The sequence below is a fragment of the Apis florea genome, unplaced genomic scaffold, assembly GCF_048593485.1.
Source record: "Apis florea isolate Af1SG1 unplaced genomic scaffold, ASM4859348v1 contig_2835_pilon, whole genome shotgun sequence".
NCBI lineage: Eukaryota > Metazoa > Arthropoda > Insecta > Hymenoptera > Apidae > Apis > Apis florea.
In genome coordinates this window covers 458,202-482,390 of record NW_028256652.1, presented here as the reverse complement: position 1 = coordinate 482,390, position 24,189 = coordinate 458,202, and the positions used below count along the sequence as shown (strand labels likewise).

Here is a 24,189-nt window from a genome sequence, read left to right as displayed (position 1 = left end):
AATTAGGTAGTTCGTTTAAAATCAAACTTTATCATTTTATGACTTAGCTTACCTCAAATATATAATTACAAGGTTATGGTTATTTATGACTTAATCTTTAAGGATTAATATTTAAAAAAAATTACATGAAAATTATATTTGTTTAGGGTGAAATTTTATTCATGAAAATTTATTTATTTAAGATTTAATATAATTTGAAATTTTTATTTAGTTATAAGGATTAAGATAAAAATATTTATTATAAAGAGACGTAGGAAATCAACAAGAGACATCTAGCGGTGCCTCTTTGAACTAGATTTATTAATTCTTATCCTAAAAATTTTTGACTTTTTGAAATGTATAGAAATACATCCTATGATTGAAATGCATATTTTTCAATCAGAAGTCAAGTTGATAATCCAAGAGAATTTAAATATTAATAAAATTGATTAAATTTTGCTGTTATTCTTTTAAGAGAAAAAAAAATCGAGGAGAATAAGAGGATTATGTAGTATCCATAAACTAATGAATAATGTATATACCCTTATATCGATTAACCATTTATTTATTTAAACAGATTTTTTTATTAAAAAAATACTGTTATATTTTTTTCATTTGCAAATATCGCAGATTTGTTTACGATTCATTTTCATTTAGAAATTGTGTTAATCGAAATGTTTTTAACATTCTTTGTTTGAGCATTTGTCTGAAAATATTTTCATATTTTGTCTTTATTTTGTTCCATATAATTGAAATTTTTTTAAATTATGTAACTTGTAACTGATAAATCTCGATTCATTGGATTGCAATTATTCGTGATTAATAGGAATTTTAATCAACAAAAGTGGAAAATTAACAATAATAAATAAAAATAAATAAAAAAAATAATCTTCTTCTATCATGTGAGAAGCGTATATCGTATACAATAGAAAATACAATGCATAATTCATGAATTTTTGACCTCGACTATCTATTGAATCTCGATTAACCCGGTTAATCAAGATACTTACTAGATAAAAATACAGACATTATCAATGATTCCCGATCAATAATTTTAATTCTTCCGAATAATTTAAATCTATATATCTAAAAATGTTTAAAATACATACAAAAATGAATATCATTAATAATTAAATATAAAATGAAAATTTAATCATATAAACTCGATTGTAATTTTCAATAATTTAATAGTCGACTTGTAATTAGCAATTTAATATTCTAATATGAAACTTTGGATCAATAAGTATAGATACATGTAGATAGTAAACACCATTAAGAAAATTGTGTTCTTATAGTCATCATAAAATATATATCAACTTACGCGAGTAGTTTTACCTGAATAAACTTAATGATATATAATTAATCGATATTAGTTAATTGAAAATAAATCATGAATTAATCTTAAATATTGTATGATCGAATAAAATATAAAATATAAAGTATATATTAATTTTACAATTATTAGAAAATTCTTGAAAAAAAGAACCATATAATAATGATAAGAAGTATTTGTTGAAAATTCAGCTTGAAATATCGAACGATTTATAGAGGTCGAGTACATGCACGTGTTTAATGCATGTACAGTAAGTGCAAAAAATATTTTCACATTCATCTTTTTCATCGAATTTTTTTTTTTTTTATTAATTATTATACTCGCGTACTTCGTTTTCAAAAATCAATATCCTCATTTTAAAAAATTATTGTAAATTTCAAAAGATTGTTATATATATTACAGATTTTATGCAATTCTTCTAGATCCGATATATATAATAAAAATTTCTCTGTTTTTAAACACGATATATTATAACAATTTTTTCAGATTCTTATGAAAAAACAAAATGTGCAATTTGAAATGTCTTTAGTAGTATTTATTCGTAAATTCATAAACTGTAATAAATGTATTAATAATTATTTTTATAAAAGGGTTAATATTAATGATTTATTTATTATCGAATGTTTGTTTTGCATTGTGGCAATCCCTAATAATTTTGAATGATTTATTATTCGATAAAAGTGCGTTTTAAAATCAAAAAAGTTTTAGCTTCGAGAATTTGTGAAAACTTATCGTATTGTTTATTAGAGAATATTTATCAATATACGTTTAATAAGTACTGAATGGATCATCGATTAAAGTAGTCTAATATAATTTCAGTTTGATGAATCATATATGCATTTAACACGATAATAGCCGATTGTGCTATTATTGAAGTTTTGATAAATTTCAAGATGTCAAAGGAATGGAAATTGTGATTTATTTAAAGTAAAAATGTATTTCTTGTAATTTATAAATTTAATCATTTCATTATTTATAGATAGAATGTTATATATCATTCATAGAGTGAAAGTGTTTTCAAAATTTTTAAAAAGTTCATAATTCTTCTTTTAGTATGGATCAATAATATTTTTTAATTTTTTTATAAATCAAAAACATTTTCAAATTTCTTATTAAAGATTATTTTATGAATTTAAAAAAAATTGCAACGTATAAATTCGATATTGTATAATTTTCTAGATTAAAATCTTCTAGATTAAAATTTATTAATAGAGAATGAAAAACATTAAATAAGTATATATCATATTGCACATATCATCAAAAAATTTGATATCACAAATATTTCAGGTAAAACGTCTAGGATTAAGATATAGATAGTTATGTGGTAAACAACTAGTTTAAAATTAAATATTACGTTGTTAGTTAAAAATAAATGTTGTTAACAAGAGAAATATCTCATCATTATTGGCGTTAATTAATTCTTAATAATCTCAATTATGCGAGAATATATTAGATATATTAGAAATAATTTTATCTAAAATTATACAATTATAAAATGTATATTAAATGAATTACCATTAAATGAATATTAATGGTATGGAAAAACTAATTTTCTAAAGGAATAATTTTTCCAAAGATAAGAGAATCTATTATTGCCGTATAAATAAATGTATATATATATATATAATCTGTACGTTGTTTATTATATTTTAATCCTAGAAATATTATAATATCATAATTAAAATATATATTAATATTAAAACCAAAGTTTAAGAAATGCCATATCAGAAAGTCCAGATATTTCGAAAATAAAGTTTTTCAATTCGAAATTTGCATTTCTGTAGTCACTAAAAAACGAAGGTTGCCAATTTTATTATTCAATTAAATATTTTATAATATATTATAGTTCCTTTTTTAACATTCTTGATGTAAGTTTTATCAGGGTAAAAAATATACATTTATATTAAAAAATTATAATTATCTGGGGATCTGAATAAAACCAAAAATTAAAATTCATTACTGTTTTTTTGAATTAAAATTATTTTCGAAATTTCAACGAATAATAATTTATTATTCGTTCGAAGAGGAAACGTTAATACAAAACTTGCGAAACAAAGAATTTGCAAATCCTCCTCGAAGATCGTTTTCAAAAAATACGATGGGTAAAAGGAAAAAAATCAGTTCCAGGGGATCGCAGATAAGCAGCTAGAGATAGCGCGTGTGCATAATCGAGTCGTTCGACAGTTTTCTTCAGGATGATCGACGAATCGATGTCGAATAAATTTTCGCTCCCCTCCCCCAAGGCGCTCGCGATTGATTCCTTGACCTCTGAATGCAAATGAGGAGCGAGCAGAAGAGGTGCTATACGCGCACGCACGTCTACGTGTGAAAAATCATCGGGGATTTTTATTCGTTCAACGGAAACGTCAGCCGTGTAAAAACGACGAGTCGGCGAATAAATACAACTCGTAAGTCAGTTTTCACGATAAAGTTTCCTTTGTTCCGTGGTCCAACGACGTTGTTTTCTTATTATATTATATCTCGCGTATGGTATGCGGCAACGTTCATGCATCAACGTAGAAACGAAACATGCTAATTTCTCGTTCAAAGAGCTAAGCCGAAATGTATTTTTTTCGTGCTAAGTTTTTGTTTCCGGATCGATTGTTCGAAATTTATCTTTTTTATATGTAAATATTATTGTATTATATTTTAACCCTTTATAATATTCTATTTTTTTTTTTTTTTTTTTATTATTGTAAATAGTATCCTTAGACTCATTTTGTATGTGTATGTTTTAGTAGGTTTTAAACAAAAAAAAAAAAAAAATCTAAAAGAAATAATATCTGATATTTTACAAATCGATCTATATGTTATTCAATCTTGTAAATAGAACATTTTCTTTTGGAAATTCATAATCTTGGTATTGTTTTAAATATTTATCTCGTAATTATGTGAAGGGAAAAATTTTAATATCGAATTAATTCTTTTCTAAATTTTTTATCCATAATGCGATAATGATATGACGAATTTAACAATCTTTCATATAATATTATTTCACGTAATAAAATGTTACAAATTTATATAATTATTTATTGAATAATTAAATAAATAAATATCTTATCTATAAAAAAAAATCCTTCATCAAGGATTATATACTCTTTAGAATAATATTTCAAAAGATACAATAAATAATTGACAAAAAAATTTCTTCCCTTAATTAAATTTAAATTTAATGAAAGAAGTAATTTTTAAGGATTAAATTTTCAAGATTAATCGTCTCAATAGAGAGGGTTAACACGATTTATCGTAAAAATTTCGATTTCATTTCATTTCGATTTTGCACGAGAAATCAACTCTTCTACCATCGATAAAAACTGTCGCACCCGGTATATCCAAGATCCACGACTCCTTGCACGTGTTTGAAAAGTCAGTTAATTACGACTGATGAAAGACCTCACCAACCCCCTTCGTATATACGCTTGTTTAACTCCATCAGGAGACGCATAAGGTATCGTGGCTCAGTCTGCGAGTCTTCCATTGAACCGGGGATGAATGCAAATGGTGCACGTCTCCTGTCACCAATGTGCGCCCAGACGAACCTGTTTCCTCGCACGTGGTCGGGAATAATTAATTAGAGAAGAATTTCGTGTCCCTGAGGATCGTTTACGATCGATTCGAGACGTGTTTTTTTCTGTACCATACAAAGAATTTAAATCTTTTTGAATGTATGTATTGGCTGGCAAACAATTATTGAATTTTGTGTTAACTGAAATTTTCAATTAATTTCATGTAATTTCATTGATTTGCATAATTTAAAAAAAAGAAAATAATTGTAAAATTCAATCCTGCATTATCAAAATTGGTTTTTTATCTTGTTTTTTTATTTTATTTTTTTTTTTTTTGAATTGGAAACGTAATGTACTATTCTCTTGAATATTTTAATAATATTAAGGGTATTATAATATTGAGATGATGACGATTAGAATCTATGTGATAGAACACGACCCGATCGTAGACTATGGTTAATGGATAAAGTAACATTTACATGGAACAATTTTTACTTCACCGATTTCGATTCGATCAAATCATTTAAAATCATGTAATCTAAATTTCAAATCGCGTAAAATATTCGACTCGAAGTCGATTAAATCGGCTAGCTGATCAAAAATCATCGAAGGCTTGATTTTCAAAATTTCTGAGATCGAGACTTTATTGTATATTTTTAAATAAAAATCCATGGAGGACGTAGTAATACCGTAGTAAATCAAAAATATAAAAAAAAAAAAAAAAATATGAAAGATCTTTTAGCCTTCGAAGTCGAGTTAGAAGAATCGAAAAAAGTAGAAATACACAGATCTCTTTTTCTTTTTTTTTTTTTTTTTTCGAGAATTTTTATATAATGAATCGAGTTCACCGCTTAAATCCAGATCGATTTGCCTATCGTTCGTGGGCATCACTCTTCGAATTAACGCAGAACACGATGTCGCAACGTGGAGCACGATCCCGAACGATTCGAGAATAACAACGATCGAGTGGTGCTTTTTTCAGATGATGTTGGTACAAGGCGACAACACGTTGTTTGAATAAAACACGAGCAATCGCGTATCAGACGTGCGCTCATTATCGAGGTCTGCGAGAAAATATGCACGTGCATATGCGAATGAATATACGGATATGGATGGTCGTATTTTATATAACGTCAACTTGATATATTTGTTTGTTTGGAAAATTCGTAGAGAACATTCGAAAGGCAGTTCAAATTTGAAAGGAATTCGTATTTTTTTTTTTTTTGCAATTATTATTATTATTATTATTATTATTATTATTATTTACGCTATATATGATCTGGATTCGAAATATTTTATTTCTTTCGATGCTTTTTATTTGTTATTTATGATATTTTCTTTTGTGTTACAATTTGATTCGATAGAAACATATAAACGCGTAATTAATGAAAGTGAATTAAAAATATTCATTCAAATTTATCTCTTTTTACGTGATGAATTGATTAAACAATTTTCATTTCATTATACATTAAATATTATTATAATTTTGTAGTGTAGATATTTTATATATTTTTGTATCTTTGAATTGTTGATAAATTGTATATTATTTATTCTTATCATGTGATAAGAAACTATGCAATTTTTAGTTTTAGAAAAGCTTTATGATAATTTCTTTATAAGTTTCCTTTTTCAATTTCAATTTTAATTTTTTTCACATCTTTTGTGTGAACCGATGTTCATATTATTATTTAAAGCAAATTTACATAGAAATATTATTATCTATGAAAATATAAACGTACACGTATATTTGAATTATAAATAGTTTTTAAAAATAGTTTAGGATATAAATTATGATAGAAATAGAGTGCATTTTAGTTTCCGTAAGCTGTTTTCATGGTTCAGTAACAACTATACTAACATTGTATTTACAAACGCATATTAAATATAGCACTATAATTCATAAATGTAATATATGTGTTTCATTTCATTTCTGTAATGTTATATAAATTTCAAAAATCGTAAATGATTTTTTTTTCTTTTTAAATAAAACTTGATTATATATAACATAGTTCAATTAAAATGAACACATTTTTAAATAAAATCGCTGATATATTAAATATTTTATTGTATAAAATAAATTTCTAACGTTATTTAGTTTTTTAATTTTTTTTTAGTTTTGAAGCAAATATAATTAAGTACATGTAAGTACACACATTCTTTATAAGAAAAAAATTTAATTTCCCTTTTCCCTTTTTTTAAAACTTTGAATATTTTATTATATTAAAATATAATGTTATACAAACTATATGTATCTATCTTTTGCAGTAGAATTGAAATTATATTTTCTTGTATTTGTAACCCTATATCTTTTGTTATCGCAATATTATAATATATTGCAATGTAAAATAATGTAAAAAATTGTTTCGTTTCGATCAAAAACGAAAAAAAAAAAACAAATTTATTTAAGTAAATTATGCGTATAATAAATATTTTTGAACAAGCTACAAATATAAAATATATATAAGCTGTACAAATAAGATAATGATCGAATAAGTATTTATTTATTCATAGAAAATTATTGAAGATTGAAAACGATTAATCTTATGGTGAATCATTGGAGATAGGAAAAGTTGATGCACACGCGATATGACGATGTTTTCGTTTCCACGGATATTCCTCGGTTGGTGGGCGTTGAAACACGTACGCTATGCGTGCAACCGAGTAATCTATCTGTGGATAATAAACCAGCGAAAACATGCAAAAATGGGCAATGCAGAGGAGATGGGTATAATTATATTTACATAATTGCACATGTACACCATCAGTTTGCATCTGATTGCCTTTGAAAGTTTGAATTTCGAAACCGAGATCTCCCATTCTGTACATCTTCTCTTCTTCCTCTATTTAAATTTCGTCTTTCGTCCGTAATTAAACGATTCTATTTTAAGAGTGGCGCGTACACGTGGCACCCTTTCACGAAGGAACGTCGGCTATGCGGATTATTTTGATATTTGCCACTGTTGTTAACCATATATATATATATTTTTTTTGACTAATATTTTTTCGATATTATTTTTGATTAGCTTTCGAGCCAAATGGCATAAAGTATAAGAAAAATTTCTACGCTTTATTATATGTGATTTGATTTGATTTTCGTTTTCATGATTCCATTTTAATGGAAATTTTATCGATCCAGTTTATATTATCTTTAACTGACAATCAATAATTTTATAGGGTAATTTTGTTAAATTTAAATATTTTGTGTAATAGCGTAAATAGAAAAATTCAGAATTATTTATCAGCATCTCTAGTTTGTCACCCAACGTAATACTTTTTTATTAATTAAAAGATTTTTTTAATAGTAGTTATAAGAATAAAAATTTTCAAAAGTTTTCCTTCTTAAGACATTTTTCTTAAGACATTTATGCTCAATAATTAATTGAATAATTGGTTCGTATATCTTATCGCTTAAGGAAATGTTTCTTTGAATTTGTAATTTATTATCGTAGCCGTTCACGATAAATGTGTTTCTATCATTCACTAATAACTTGCTTACTGTATAAAAAAAAATAATTGTTCATTTTACTATATGCTACTTTATTGTTTGTATGTTGTTTGGCGTCCTTCGAAAAGAATTCACAATGATGTGAAACACCTGCCATGCTTCAATAATGCATATTGAATATTTTACAATGGCGAAAGATTATTTTATTAACATTGTAAAGACACGTCAAGAATATAATAGTTCTGGAAAAATTTATATGACTTTCACGTGATGTATCATTATAGCTATCATTATAGATATTAATTAGAGATATGTATATATTATCATGAATTGAATACTACAAATCCATTTATTTTACGATGTTTATAATGATTGACTGTAAGTTAGAATAAAATATAAATTTCTTCGATATGAATTGAACAAAAAAATCTTTTATTCATATACTTTTACTTTTATTTATTTTTACTTCACTTCTACTTCATTACACAATTTCAATATTGAAAATAAAATTTATTAAGCTCGTTTTTTATATTAAAAGAAATAAAATTATATTTTAATATAATTACGTACGAATATTTGAAATATTTTCTATTTTCATTTTAAATCTGATTTATTTTATTATAAAATTGCAAGTTGATCGATTGAATCAAATACGATTATTTTATATCAGAATATATATGATAAATTAATATTCGTGGAACATAAATTCCTTTTAAAAATAGATAAAAATTTAACGTATACAATCATAATATATAAAAGATTTAGCGAATTATATGCTACATTAAATTCTTAAAATATATTCTCCATTTGCAGCAAAAAAATATAAATAATTAGATCACTTTACGTATTCGTTTATCTTCCGAAACACGAATTTCGAATTACTTTCAACTTTCTTTCAGATAATCGCCTTTATTGAAATTTTATCACCCATCCAGAAGATATTCTACTTCAATACGAAATGCCCTGTATTTATGTCAAATCGAGTACAATGCAGATAAATGCAGTAGCACTGCTCTTAAACGTCTTTTCTTTATCTCTCTTTTTAAGCAGACGTGAGGTTTGCAAAAAGACATGGCGCACAATTCATGTTCTCTTCAAATGTGGTTTTACCTCTTATTGATGCGCAGCACGGTCGTGCCTTTTGGGTTCGTGCCAAGCAATCTGATTCAAAGCTTCGGCTACATATTTCCTGCAAAACGGCCAAATGGCTAATAAAAAATGCTTTTCCGTTTCCTCAATGAGATAGCCAAATCACTGCGGAAAAATTTTTCCTGAAACGTACTGATTTTAACAAAGTTATGTTTTGATTATGCTGTAAATTGTGCTTTTAATTTTTTTAAATACTTATTAATGGAATTGGAAAAATTATTCTACAAAAAAAAAAAACTATCATTTAGTATAAAACTATGTAATTATCGAAGATTTAAGATATTTGATATTTGATATTTAAAATATTCATAATTTATTGCGACTAATGAAATTGAAAATATTGAATGTTTTGAAGAATATGCAAATATTTTAAAAAGTTTTATAAACATAATAAAAAAAATATAATAAAGATGTTGATTAATATAATTAAGTAAGAGATATGTATATTTTTTTAGATTTGAGCGTAGTCGCGTAGTCATAACTTATTTTTTTTTTTTTTTCCTCTCCTATTTTTGCATGATAAGATATCATTTTTGCGACTAATTGGAACTATAAATAAAACATTAAGTAAATCAGATTTATACAAATTTATGTGTTAATATATTTATTAAAGAACGTGGATTATAAAATAGCTAAATTTAAAATTAAAAAAATCAATATTTTTTACATTTTATTTTAAATACAAAATGTAAAAATATCCGTTTTTTAAAATTCCTGTTAGTTTATTTACCAAAAAAAAAAAAAAGAATAAATAAAAAGCTTTATAGCTTTTCCAAGCTACAACAAATTAATTCAGATATATTAAAAGTTATTTATTTAGCAAAAAATATCTATATTTCTCTTCTCTGTTTATAAGTTTATAAAAATTTATTGAAAATACGAATATAACAAATTTCTTTGGATATATTTTCTAGAAATTTCGATTACGATGAAGAGTAAAACGGAAAAGAAGAAGAAGAAGAAAAAAAAAGATATAGCAATTCGATCCAACAACTTCCACTATAATTACCCAACGTTTAACAGCTGTTCAGTTGCAGAATTTTCCATCAAACCCCTCCACTTCCGGTTTCATTGTTCTCTCTTTCCTTCTATGCACATACCTGCCACGAAATCAATCAACACGTAGAATACGCGCGCTATGATATATCCACCAGGAGGATATAGATTGTGTCGTTGTCATGTCTTACTTACACACTATGTTTTAGGGTATAGTGCAATCATTAATTATTAAAAAGGTCGAAAGGTCGTAGTAACAGGGGTTACATCGTGGCTCTTTTTCAACCCTGTTGTCAGTCTGATTTCCCGGCTGGCCCGTGGTTGACTCTTCGCGTTTTTGCTCTTTAGAGAATATTCCTCTTCGACCTCAGCTGACTTTATTTTATTTTATCAAATTCATCAAATTTTTATCAATTGATTATCGTCCACTGATATTATTTAAATCCGTATACGATGGATTAACCGGCGAAAGTCGTTGAAAAATTGCAGAAATTGCAGGATAAATAATCGTAAAATTAATAAAATTATTTCGTTTCTTCTGTGGAAGATATGAGCATCTTATTCATTGCTCGATTAGCTCTTAGCTCGTTAAGGGCAAATCTACGAAACTCGATCCGAGTAGTTTTTAAAAAACATCGGTTCCAACGTGGTTTCTACTAAAAATTATATCGTTTATATTATAAAAAATTCTTCTATAGATGTATTGTTGCGGGACGACAATATTTCCCTATTAGCTGATTTCGAAGGACGTAATAATTCAAAATTGTTTTTCTTTTTTCCTTAGAATTTATATTTTGAAAATTTTTATAAATTATTAATGATGATTAATTGTTTTTCGAATTTCTTCAACTTGGAAATCGTTTAAAATCATTTTTTAATTAATCGTCGAAAATCGTTTCCAAAGTTTGGTATAAAATTTCTTTAAGAATTTCTTTTTACCTGTAAGATTCAATTTTTTTTTTTTTTTTTATCCTATCGGTAAAGTTTTAAATTGGTATTAAAGTCTCGTAGAAATTTATTCTTTTTTCGCGAGGCAACAAGTAAAGAGGAGCAACGAAGATCTAATTTTAACTTTTAAATAAAACATCACGTAATTATTTAACAATCACCGTGTCACTTCTTTTTGTCGCACACAATTTATCGAAGAAAATTCAACGTGGCTGTCGCATTTGTTTTTCAATTTTCTCTTTACTGGTTCGTATCGGTGTTATCTGAAAGGGAAAAAATTGCGGCACGTTTTATCAAATTTATTATTTATTTTATACATATGTATCCAGGTGAATCTGAGTTCATAACGATTTTTGGGATACGAAAAATCGATATCGATACTGGATTCTTGTCATATTAAGGAATTCGTTTTCAAAAGTAACTGTGTTTATAAAACTGAATATTAGAAAAAGAAAGAATTGAACGATGGAATTCGAAACGCGTGCTTTGATCGATTTTTGCCTCTCTTCTGGCCCAGTCACCAGGGTTAGGTACGTGTATATATTTATAGAAATTTTCGAATATAATATTATTATTATTCTTCACATTTCTTTCTTATTGTTTTTTTTTCTTATTGATGTTTTAATACATTATTTATCGTCAATAAAATTTCACATAAAATTTATTGTACGATTTTATATTTCGTGTTTTGCATGGATCAATGTGAGGCTTATTTTTTTTTTTTAAATTTTCATATTCATTAATATGATGTCTGTGTTTAAATTAATATTATATGTAATTTCTTTTTGTCTACAATTCAATTCATTGTTTTTTTTAAATTTAGTTTAATGTATGATTTATGTAATACTTGATACTTGATATATTATTGAAGATTAATTAATTTGTAGGTTGGATTTTTTAGAGATTAGAATCGATTGAAATGTATTATTCAAATGAAAAATTATATTTTAATATAACATTATTGTGATAAATATATTTAAAAAAAAAACAGAATGTTTTTAACAATTGTTATTTTGCATATTAATGTATTGAATATCTTTTTCTTTTAACGTCACGATTCAGATTTTTAAAATGAATACAGAATAAACTGATAAAAAATTTTTTATTATCCCATATAATTATTTCGGAGTCACAATATGAAAAAAAAAAAAAAAAAGGAAAAGAAAAGAAAAAACACTATCTTTATTTACGGTAGATTAACTTATTATGAAATCACTGCAAAGATTGCAATGACCGATGAACTCTTAACTATTTGTACTTCAATTATTCACTGACAAACTAAATACGATAGGCAATATGATAATAAGAAACTGGTGACCAACGACCGTTTATCGACAATAATTATTTTTAAATGTTAAATTTAGAAATGAATTTAAAATTTCAAATATATTTAACTAATTTTAAAAATTAGTCAAACTAAAATAAAAATTATTTTTATAAATAAAACAAAATTTATTTGATATGAAATAATTAAAAAAAAAAAAAAATAACATAAATTTAGGTCAACACGTTTGAAAAAAGATATCCAATTATTGTAATTTGAAAAGACAATTTAAAAAAAAAAAAAAATAGTAGACAAGACTTATTCTTTTACTTTTTTAAATATAATATAATTAATCGAAATATAAATATAATAAAAAAAAAGGAGCGGGGAGGGGGAAGAGGAAGAAATAATAAAAAAAATTAATACTTATGTACAATTAATATCTGTATCGTCGATTTATCTTTCTCGCATAATTCCAACAAGATCGCTCGTAAAAATATTTCAGTGAACGAGGCATTGATTGGTTTATCTGTATTTTTCCAGGTCTGCGGGGTCCATAGGAGCACGATCCGCGCCCAGCACGCCTCTTCAAGTATCTCCTGGTGCGCAACAAGCGGGCCAACAGTCGATTAGTAGTGGCTCTCAGCTTACAGTAACCTCTGCCAATAACTCTCAGCCTCCGAGAAGCCCGAGCCACGCGACCTTGAGATGTAACGACAGGTGAGATCTACGATCTTTCTGCAATCAGCTTCTCGTTTTCACCTTCCACGTGTAAACAGGTCTTATTACGATACACAACAGCATCTGTCTCATCAGATGATATTTTATTTTTTGATGGAAATCGCGTATAATCTCGCAGCAAATCGTTGGAAATTACAAATTTGGCTGGTAAATTATAGATTGATTATCTTATGACCGATTTAATTAGATTTTCAATAAATTGTAGATTGTTATCGATAATGGATAATGGATTAACATTTGTCATTTGGTAGTGGTTATTTATAAATTTTTTTTTTTTTTTGTTGATATTTCAGAAATTAATTTTCTGTTATTCATTTTTTCTTCTAATTTTTCATGAGATTAAAATTTTTCACATTCCTTATACACTATTAATCATCTGTTAGAGTATGAATTTTAGATTAGTAAATAAAATTGATATACATCCCTAATAAATACACACAATATACCACGTGCATATAGGATGAGTCATATAAAATGTGATAATTTGTTTTCTCTGAAGCTATTCACGTGCTTTTATATTTAAATTGAATCGTTTATAGAGGCTAATCATATAGAGTGTAACAAATCTTTGGTGAAGTTCTCTTTGAAGTTCAAAAAGTTTCTGCTTCCGTTTCTTTTTTAAACGGAATAATATATTTTAAATATAATAAATTATCATTCATCAAATCTAATCTTAATTTCACTTTAATCTCATTATATTAAGAGTTAATTTTCTTCAATTTTTTTTCAATATTTGTTAAAAATTCATAATGAAATCATAGAGCTATAAAATATCTTACATATACATTGAAAATTTTCAATAAAAAAACTAATTTTATGTTATAAGCATAACATATAACACACATTGCATTGAATATATTTCATGAATTAATTTCATTTTTATTACTTGATTTTTTATGTGATAAATTGTGAGAGAACGAATGAATCAAAAGAAAAGAAATTGACGACTTAATTATTTTAATTGGGATTGAAATTGATGAAGATTCGACCTTAGATTTTTCATTCATTGAACAAATCATTCAGCTAATTAAGTATTTCCATTCATTTAATTCTTGCTTTTTCTAAATTCTTGCTTATAACTTTAAAGTTAACACCTTGTACATATTTCACCCTATACTTTATCCCAATTTTATTAACCTACTCTACATTTATGTATAAAGGTCAAATGGTTAAGCTTGAAAAGGTTTAAGACTATTATGCCAACTTAATATTTATAGATGATGGTTTATAATATATCTATTGTTGCATAAAATGACAAATGAATAAATATATTTAAAAATAAATATATTTGTTTCTAAAAATTATCAAACACATTAATTAATCTTTTTTCCATAACAAAAAATCCAAAAAATCTTTCCGTATGAAAAATTGAAATAATGAATTATCAATGATGAATTAACATTTGCATATTATGATATGATAGCGGTTTTAACGAAGTTTATTGTGGGGTGTAAAGTTCGATGATCTTTGTATCATAATGAAATATGTATAATTGAAAATATTCCAAGAAAATATCTATATTCATATTGGAAATTCCTTGTGTTTTCATGATAATTAGATAATTTATTTTAATAATCATATACTAATTACAATATATATTTATTATTCTTTATAAATTTTCTAAAATAATTATATTATTTAGATTTTTATTAGATTATCTAAAATTAAAGTGAATAATGTAATAGTTTTTTTCATCGTTTCACTCATCTTTTGTCGATGATTTTCACTAAATCATTGTATTGCCAAAAATACGAAATAAAATTTTCTACTATAACATAACTGATCGTTACAGATTTAATATTTCAAGGAATTATTAGTTGTGCGAGATAACATATCACGAGATATCGAAACACCTGTTCATATAGAACAGTAAAAAGCAAATTACGTTGTTTCTGCCACACCTGCCTGATAAAGATTTTGAATAAATAACATCAATTTTTTGATCATTTATAATATAACATTCAATATATTTATTCTTATTCAAATATTTATTCTGTTAATTTGAATAGGAGTCGTTGTTACCACAAATCTTTTCCCTCCAATCTAATATTTGTCTTTAAATAAAATTTACCTCAAAAAGAATTATGAAAGCTAGTTTAATTGTACATTGACACGCGAAATACATATTTCATTCGTAACATCACACGAACGATATTGATCACATGGAAGGAAATAATATTCAAGTTTCTTTCTTTTTTAATTCTTTTAATGAAGAATAATTAATTTTTTCTTCTTCTAATTTTTATTGTTGTTGAAACGTAAAATACTTTCAATTCAAAAGTGCTTTTTTTATGTGAAAAGAATCTAACTTAATGATAATAAAAAAAAATAATAAACAACGATAATAAAAATAATAATAAAACAAATGAAACAAAAAAAAGGTGAAAGGAAGAAATTATAAGAAAATAGATTATTAATTGTTCATTCAAATAAAATTCCATATGTATTTCTTTTGAAATTTTTTTATCTTAAATTATTATTATTTAAAAAATTTAAAGATTCAGCTCTATGTGACTTATTCTTTCCTTTATTAAAAAGGAAAATAATCATAAATATTCTATATTTGATGTAGAATTTTTATGATTACGATAAAAAGGATAATGAAAATAGAATGGTTATGAAGAGTTATATAAATTTTAATTAACTGTGATCTAAAAAAATTTTTAGATAAAATTGTAGATAACTATAATAACTATAAGAATAAAACCTATAATAAAATGGAGTGATAAAATTTTTAGATCAATTTAATATTTAGAATTCAATTACATTGATATGAATATGAAATTAATATATAAATATATAAAATTTTTGAAAAATATCTTTGAAAAATGAATGTATTATTATTTTAATTGTCTCTCGTACATTCTAAGATCATTGATTTCGATTTTATCTGTAAAAAATAGAAACTTAGAATAGATTAATAAAATAGATTATTAATAAATAAATTATTAAAATAGATTATAATTTAATTCAATATATTTTCAATATTCTTGTTTGGAGTGTTATTAAAATATTAGAATTTTTATTGAGATTTTTAGTAGATTTTTGTAAAATGAATACGCGATTAATTTTTTTTATCCAAAAAAAGAATATGTTATATTACTTAATATACTATTTACATTGTAATATAATTTTTACTTATCATAAATATCATAAAATTAGGAATTGTTTTTCTTCTTCTTTTTATGATTTTTTATTGATTATTCTACTAACTTTGAAAATTAATATTAATATTAAATTTGATTACACATTAAATAAAAAAAAATAATAAAAGTATGTAAAATTTAAACAAAACAAATGAATAAATATAATTTTTCTTATTCGTTAAAAAATAGAAAGTATAGTTTCTTTTCATTTTTGTTTTCATTAGAACATTATATGATAATTATAAAAAAAACGGATTGTTATCACATTTGTTTAAAATCTAAAGTATATGTATGAAATATATCAATACGTTTTTTTCCCCCATCTTTTTTAATCTCTTATTAAGTAATTTTAAATTATTAATAATCAGATTATTAAGTTAATGAATATATTTAAAAACATTTTAAGAGACATCATTATTACATCCATTATTTTGTCATAATTATTATTTTTTATGTCATCAGTAATACGATAAAAAAAAAAAACACATCGTTCTGTATATATTCTTCAAATACGGAATTGATTTACTGCAAACTTTTTCTTCGACAATCTACGTTCTGCAAAGAAAAAAGCAAAGAGATATTCTGTCAGGTATTATCAATATCAAACTGTTGAGTCGATAACATCACGATATATCCTGCATTTGTCAGTCTAATACCGTACGATACGCGATTCGTTTGTTAAACGATCGATACTCCGCAACCGTGATCACTGTTGAAATTCTTCACGCTGTTTCCTGCCCGTGATTGACGTGTAGCTTCTTGAAAATCGATCACGGAGAAAAAAAGTGAAAAGAGAGTTAAAAGAAATCGAAACTGAAGAAGAAACCGGAGAAGAAACTATAAGAGGAAAAAATTAGGAAGAAATTGAAGAGAAATCGAGAAGAATCGAAAGAGAAACTGAAGAAATAGAGATAGTAGATAGAAATATGGAGAAGAGAGAGAAGAAACGTGCTTCGATTCGTGTTTTAAAAATCTACGATCATTCGAATCGTTCTTCCATCAGTGATCTTTATTTATAAAAGATCTTCTTCAATTTTAAAACTTGCTCTCCAACAATTTCCTTCTTCTTGATCATATTTTATGAAAGAAAGGAATAATATAACATATTAATATTGTTATTGGATAATGAAAAATCAACGACAACTTGAAATGTTCTCCAGCGGATTCAATTACCGGTATCGCATCCCTGATCGTTTTCGATCGTCGCTCGACCTTAATTTATATTAAGCCGATTGGTGGCAGGCTGCAATTAACGATCGAAATAATTCCTTGGAGCAGTTGCGGTCGATGAATTAATGCCAGTTCCTTAAAAATGTAGTTGATCGTTCGTTACGTCAATCGTATGGTGTACTATGCAAATTGGAATTCTTTCAGTTGATACCAACACAGATCTATGGAGTCTTAGTATTTTTCTCTAAGATTTACTCTATCCATCAGATCTATCATTGTTTTTCGATCGGATTCCAAGATGTCCATACATGAATACGACGTATGGAGTAATGACATTTGGAGTCCGAGGATACGAAAAAGAAGGTGCGAAAATTGATTTAATGTGTAATCATTTAAAATAAGAGCAGTCGGTCATCCTGACGCTATTGATGACTAATTGAAGATCGGACGCAACTGAAAGATTAAAGTTTCTTTAATGTTTGAGAAAAGTTAGTATACGTATAATCGGTCTTGAGTTTGTGGATCGAAAGTTTGTGATTATTTGAATATAATTTGCTTTTCATTTTCGTAATATATACTTATTTGATTAGTGGCAGATTGATAAATCGTATGTTGTGATAATTATTAGATGAAATTATAGATAGAAAATTGAATAGTAAATTGAATTCATAAAAGAGAAATTTTAAAGAATTTTATGTATGTTTTTGTTATTTGGCTTTTTTATTGAATATTTATACGTATTCTTCATATTTATTTAAAATATCTTTGTTTCTTTATTAGAATTCTTATCAAATTGCATTTTCTTCGTATAGTATCAATTCAATATTGAATATATTATATTAATCAAATAAATTGTCATAAATTGATCGATCTTCTTTCGTAGAAAATACGTAGAAAATATTTATTCATTATTTAAAAAATCTTTTGAATTAAAATAACTTTATCAACAATACTTGAAAGACATAAAAAAATTCAATTTTAACTTTTCATCAAAAATCGATTCTACTAAAAAAAAGAAAGAAAAAAATAAAACAAAAAAAAAAAGACTTTGTTAATGCGTTTATATTATAATATTGACACAGACTTACACGTCACGAGCATAGTCCACTGTGCTCTAATAATATGTATATGATTTCATGGATTTTTTTTCAAATAAAATTCGGATAGAATAGAAAATTTTCAAATAGAAATCATTATCATTACAATTATATGTCCAATTATTATCTATCCATATTATTTTTATGCAGATACAAATATATTTATATAATATTTATTTATTCTTGATGAATATTTTTAAGATTTTTTCTTTAATATTTTTCTCCATTTTCCTCCATTATATAATTTGACTAATTTGAATTTTCATATTTCCATTCTTTTAGTCATCTTTCGAAACCGCTTAGCAGAAGTGCACCATCAATGGCAGCTGGTGGTGTCGTGCAGGCTCCAGGAAATGTTAACAGGTCCTCGTCCACATCCTCACCAACAACTACCAGTAGCGCAAGACAGAAGAAATTTCATAGGCATTTCTCTCAGGTAAAATATATATAAAGAGTTTCACTTGTTTATTTGAACGTTTCACTTTCACAATGTTACTTTCATGAATTAGAACGGAATTATATGAAAGTGTTGCTTCAAGTGTTGTTTAGCTTTTCAGTGTTTTTTTATCTTGCAAATAAATAAGTATATAAATATACTCGTAATTGAAGTTTTATCATCATTCGATTTTTTATAAGTATTTAAAAATATTAAAGTTTATCATAAATGTAAGTAATTAAAACGATAATAAGAATTTAAATTTTATAATAATGTAATTAGTATCTAAACTTTTATTTGTTTAAAAATTTTTAATTTTGATAAGAAATAGAATTAAAGAATGAATAATTTGTAAGAAATATGTATTAAAAAATGATATGAATAACATAGTGTAACTTAAGAAAAACTTGATCAATTTATCAAAGATTAGTATTATATATTTTACATCTTTTTTATTGAATACATAATTATTAATATTGATAAATATAAAAATCGAAAAATATATATTTCTTGTTAAAAGTGACAAAAGTTTTGAAGATAAAAAGATATTTATCATTTAAATTCTTTATTCAAAATTCTGTATATTTCACAATTATATAAAAATTATAAATCCCTTACCTATTATTTCTCTTCAATTTCCAAATTCTAATCGATCTGCATCTTTTTACAACTAAATCACTTAATTTCAAAATATTTCATCATTAGGTTGCTGCGGATGAACGCGTATTGAACTATTATAGCTGCGCACTGGTAGGCGACATCTTGTTGCAAGGACATCTATACATCACACCGAATTACTTTGCATTCTACAGTAATGTGTTTGGCTATGTAACGAAGCTATTGATACCTACGATTTCTGTATTGAAAATCAGCAAAGAAAAGACCGCGCGAATCATTCCAAATGCGGTGGCGATTACTACAGAAGAGGAGAGACATGTTTTTTGTTCCTTGTTGTCCAGAGACTCGACTTTTAAGCTGATGAAACAGGTTTGGGATGCAGCTACGGAACCACAACCGTCACCAACTATCCTACCGTTGGCAAACGAAGAAAAGCTTCTTGTTCCGTTAGTCGATGATTCTGAAGTGAATCCCGAAGAGGATGATTCCAGTATGTCCGAAAGCGGGACGGATCTGAATTCCAGACCGCCGACTATTTGTACCGATACCGATGGTGTTCCATTGGCAATTGCCAGACCGAGTTTGCCACCACCTCCAAAGTAAATAATTGTTTCATAGAAATTCCTTCCTCTCTTTTTTTAAAGATACAATTCAATCTCTTCATAATGGAACTGTGTACATAACACCATAGGCGAGTCATCTAACGTCTTAATTAAAAAAGATACCCAAGATGTGTATATATCTCGTTTATGAACACAAAAGAATTCTTTTATTATTGATTTATTGATGAAAACCAATCAATTTTTTTATATATTCATTTTATATAATCATTATTTAAAGACTACTTTTAAATTTATTAATATTAATATTACAATATTTTATTTAACAAAGCATTATAACAAAAAAATTGTATATAATATTTTTATATATTTAGATAATACAATTTTGAAACTATTAAAATCATTCAAATAATTATAAAACGATTTAAAGATTTGGAGTTCCAAAAATTTTATATTATCGTTTTAAAAATAATATTCAATATACAAAGCTTCATTCAAAATATATTACAAAAAATTTTATAAAGAATTAAAATGTTAAACCATCAATATCATGTACATTGAAAAAACTGTTAAATAACTATCATTATCTTTATGATATTTAATTATATCTTTAAATTTGTTTAGAGTGGAACCATCACCAACGGTGCCGTTATTACCTACTACGTCCAAATCCACTGGTATCTTATCTTTATTCAAGAGTGGATTGAAAACTAGTACAGTGATCACTATCCTGATAGCTCTTTTGGCAGCTCTCTATGTATCGGCGGCTCTGATGATGATTCGTATCGATAGGTTACACACGGCGTATCTGAACCATCCTCTTGTTTCGCCAGAACGTTTCACTCAGGATCGACTTTTGCATTATCTTAATACAAATCTTGATCAAATAGTAAAGGTACGATACTTTTTATTATAATAAATAAACACTTTATAAATATTGTATTCTTAATATATATTATTTTCTAGATTATTTTGATTTCTACGTTATTAAAAATATAAATTTTATTTATTAACTTTTTTTTGTCCTTTGTGTATGTTCTTTAATATTATTTTCATTATTATATTTTATTTAGAAAATCTTCTTTCCTTAAAAGATTTAAATTAGATTTTGTTTAAATATATATCACTTAAAGAATCATATCTTAGTATTAATTGAATAAATTTCCAAATCTTGATTTTTTTAATAACTAATCTTCAATTTTTTTTTTTTTTTATTTCTTCATAAGGAATATCTTCGTGTCTTTTTGTAAATGTTATTTGATCGTTTTCTATATGATAAAAAAGAATTAGATTATAAAAATATCTTCATTATTTTAGGTACGACAGAGTCTACAAACGTTGTCACAACAGTTTGTATCAATGAGCCAAAGTGGTGAAACAGATCCAAGCGTATCTGGTGCCGTGGTGGAACCGGAAGATGCTCCGAGTTAGCCCCCGACGAAGCTAAATAATTTAATGCAACCAAATAATACGAGTCCCCATCGCTTCGCTAGCGTATGAAGCGTCTCGCATTAACGCGAGATTATCTTTGTGGTCTGCGTCGATTACTTTCGGCGTGTGAAAACGATTCCGAATTGAACAACTAAACGACAATGCTGTTTCTAGAATCCTCAAATAGGCAAATATTATTGTTAGAGTATCTAGAATTACCTGAACAGGTTCTGAAAACTATAGAATTATATTTAAAGTAAAGCGACAAAACAGGAAAAAAAAAAAGAAGAAGAAGAAAGTAACATATACAAGTCTCAAAAAAGAAAAATTGTAAGAATCCTCCATATATAGATTGAAAAGTATGCGTAACTCGATTCTCAATTTTCAGACATGCTTGCAGAATTTAATTAAGATGCTTAAACAAAATAAACAAAATAAACGTTAAAAAATAGAGAAAATATATTGGATGCACGAATGTATGCAAGACAATTATATGTAATTTATTATAAAAGGATATAATGTGAATTGATCACAACACACAAAGAAAAAGAAAATTTTTTTTCGCGCAAGGCGAGCGAAGGGATTTTCGTTTTTGAACTAGTCACATATTGTATATGCCCCACATACAGCAAGAATATAATGAACAAAGTGAAATATATATATATATATATAAATATTATGAGAAAACTATATATATATATATATATATATACACACACACACATAAAATAATGTATATTTCGCGATTACTTGTTAAATATTATATATTTGAGGATAGTTGGGGCACTATCTTTTTAATCGATACAGCTAAAAATGAGAATTACATTATAGACTTAATAAGATTACACATTTGTGTCATACCGAAAATAAAGATTCTATGTTATATCATAAAGACATTGAAAACAAAAAATTTCTTAACAGACGAGCTTGTGCAACATTCCGATATAATTTGGAATACATGCTATTTCGTCGTCGAACATCGAATACTGCGCCTTTTAGATAAAAACAAATTAAAATGAAGAAAAAAAACTATTGCATTTCTCGCGCACACTGATGTTCCTATGAAAAAAAAATTTTCTGATCGTTCATTCAAAATAATAATGAAAGTTTTCTTTGTTTCTCTATCTTTTCTTATTTTTGTTTTCAACTCTTTCAAAACGATTATTCTCAATATGCGAAAGTGCTCGCGAAATATTCTATTCACTTGTGAACATATTTCGATACTATTGCACATATGTTCTTCTATGTATGTGTGAAATACGACGAAACGTACGGATAAAGCGTTATAGTTGCGGTTAAAATATGAGATACGAGAAACGGGAGACTTGACTGTGATAGTAGGATCAAGGATTGCATTTTGTTAAAACACGACCGCGTTTAGCAGAATCTTCGTGTTTGTCCCATTGAAAAAAAAAAAAAGAAAAAAAAAAGAAAAAAAAGAATTAATAAATATATAAATAAGAGACTGGTTTATTATGATCGGACCAAAAATGGCATAAACGCGGTCGTCATTCACGCGAAATCGCGTGAAATCTAAAGAGAAGTGCTGTTACATTATTTAGCTAATATTTATAAAAACAAAAAGAAAAAAAATGTACGTATGTCGAAGTGAAATTCACTTGAACCATTATTTTTCAATATGATTATCATTTATTGCAATTAAATAATTCTGTATTTATGATAAACGATGTTAATTTTTAGTAATTTTAATACAACACCTTTGCTATTATACACTTTTTTATTGTCGTTACACGAGATGTGTACTCAAAATTTAAAAAAAGTAAAAAAGAAAAAAAAATTGAAAAGATATAAATAATATGGGGGATATATTTATCTGGTGGCTATTTAGTAAACTATAATTTATTTCATAAATTTTACGAGTTTTTAATTAGAATTATATTTTGAATCCTTTTGTAAATTTTATTTTTATTATATTGTGATTTAATTTGCTCGAATTTATAGTTCCGAGCTATACATATATGCCTTTTAGCGCGTGAATTATTCGAAGGGAATATACTTGTGCCTGGCGTGTGCCATAATGGAAGAAAATCGATTGCATTTTAAAATAGAAAGAAATACAAGAGCATACGTGTATATGAAAGCAAAATATTGGAACTTGTTCATTCACATTCAATTCACATCGAATCTTATTTCGTCTTTTTCAAATAGATTGAATGTGTTCAAAAAATTGAACAATGCTATAAAATAGTGAAAACTGGACAACATATTCGCCATATAAAAAGGAAAAAAACAAAATTATTTAAATTATTGAAATTTGTGCCAAATTTTGGAATCATTGTAATAAAAAATTATGTCTGTTGTTCTAATATTTTTAAGATTATGAAAATAATTTGCAAAAATATTATAAAC

General features: G+C 25.8%; 1 protein-coding gene and 1 long non-coding RNA gene across 3 annotated transcripts in view; both read left to right on the top strand.

Annotated features, from left to right (window-relative positions):
• LOC100864466 (uncharacterized) overlaps positions 1-22,117 on the top strand; it is a 55,628-nt gene extending 33,511 nt beyond the window's left edge. For both annotated transcript variants that reach the window (XM_086907205.1, XM_086907206.1), the window contains exons 4-8: positions 13,164-13,340; positions 19,057-19,210; positions 19,916-20,427; positions 21,013-21,283; positions 21,706-22,117. In XM_086907205.1, the coding sequence (XP_086763331.1) occupies positions 13,164-13,340; positions 19,057-19,210; positions 19,916-20,427; positions 21,013-21,283; positions 21,706-21,819 (1,228 nt within the window). In that variant the 3' untranslated portion in view covers positions 21,820-22,117. The remainder of the gene's footprint in view (positions 1-13,163; positions 13,341-19,056; positions 19,211-19,915; positions 20,428-21,012; positions 21,284-21,705) is intronic.
• LOC147657800 (uncharacterized) lies at positions 11,462-11,816 on the top strand. Its single transcript, XR_015291769.1, has 2 exons — positions 11,462-11,602; positions 11,686-11,816. It is a non-coding gene; the product is annotated as an uncharacterized LOC147657800 (long non-coding RNA).
• Positions 22,118-24,189: the final 2,072 nt, after the last annotated feature.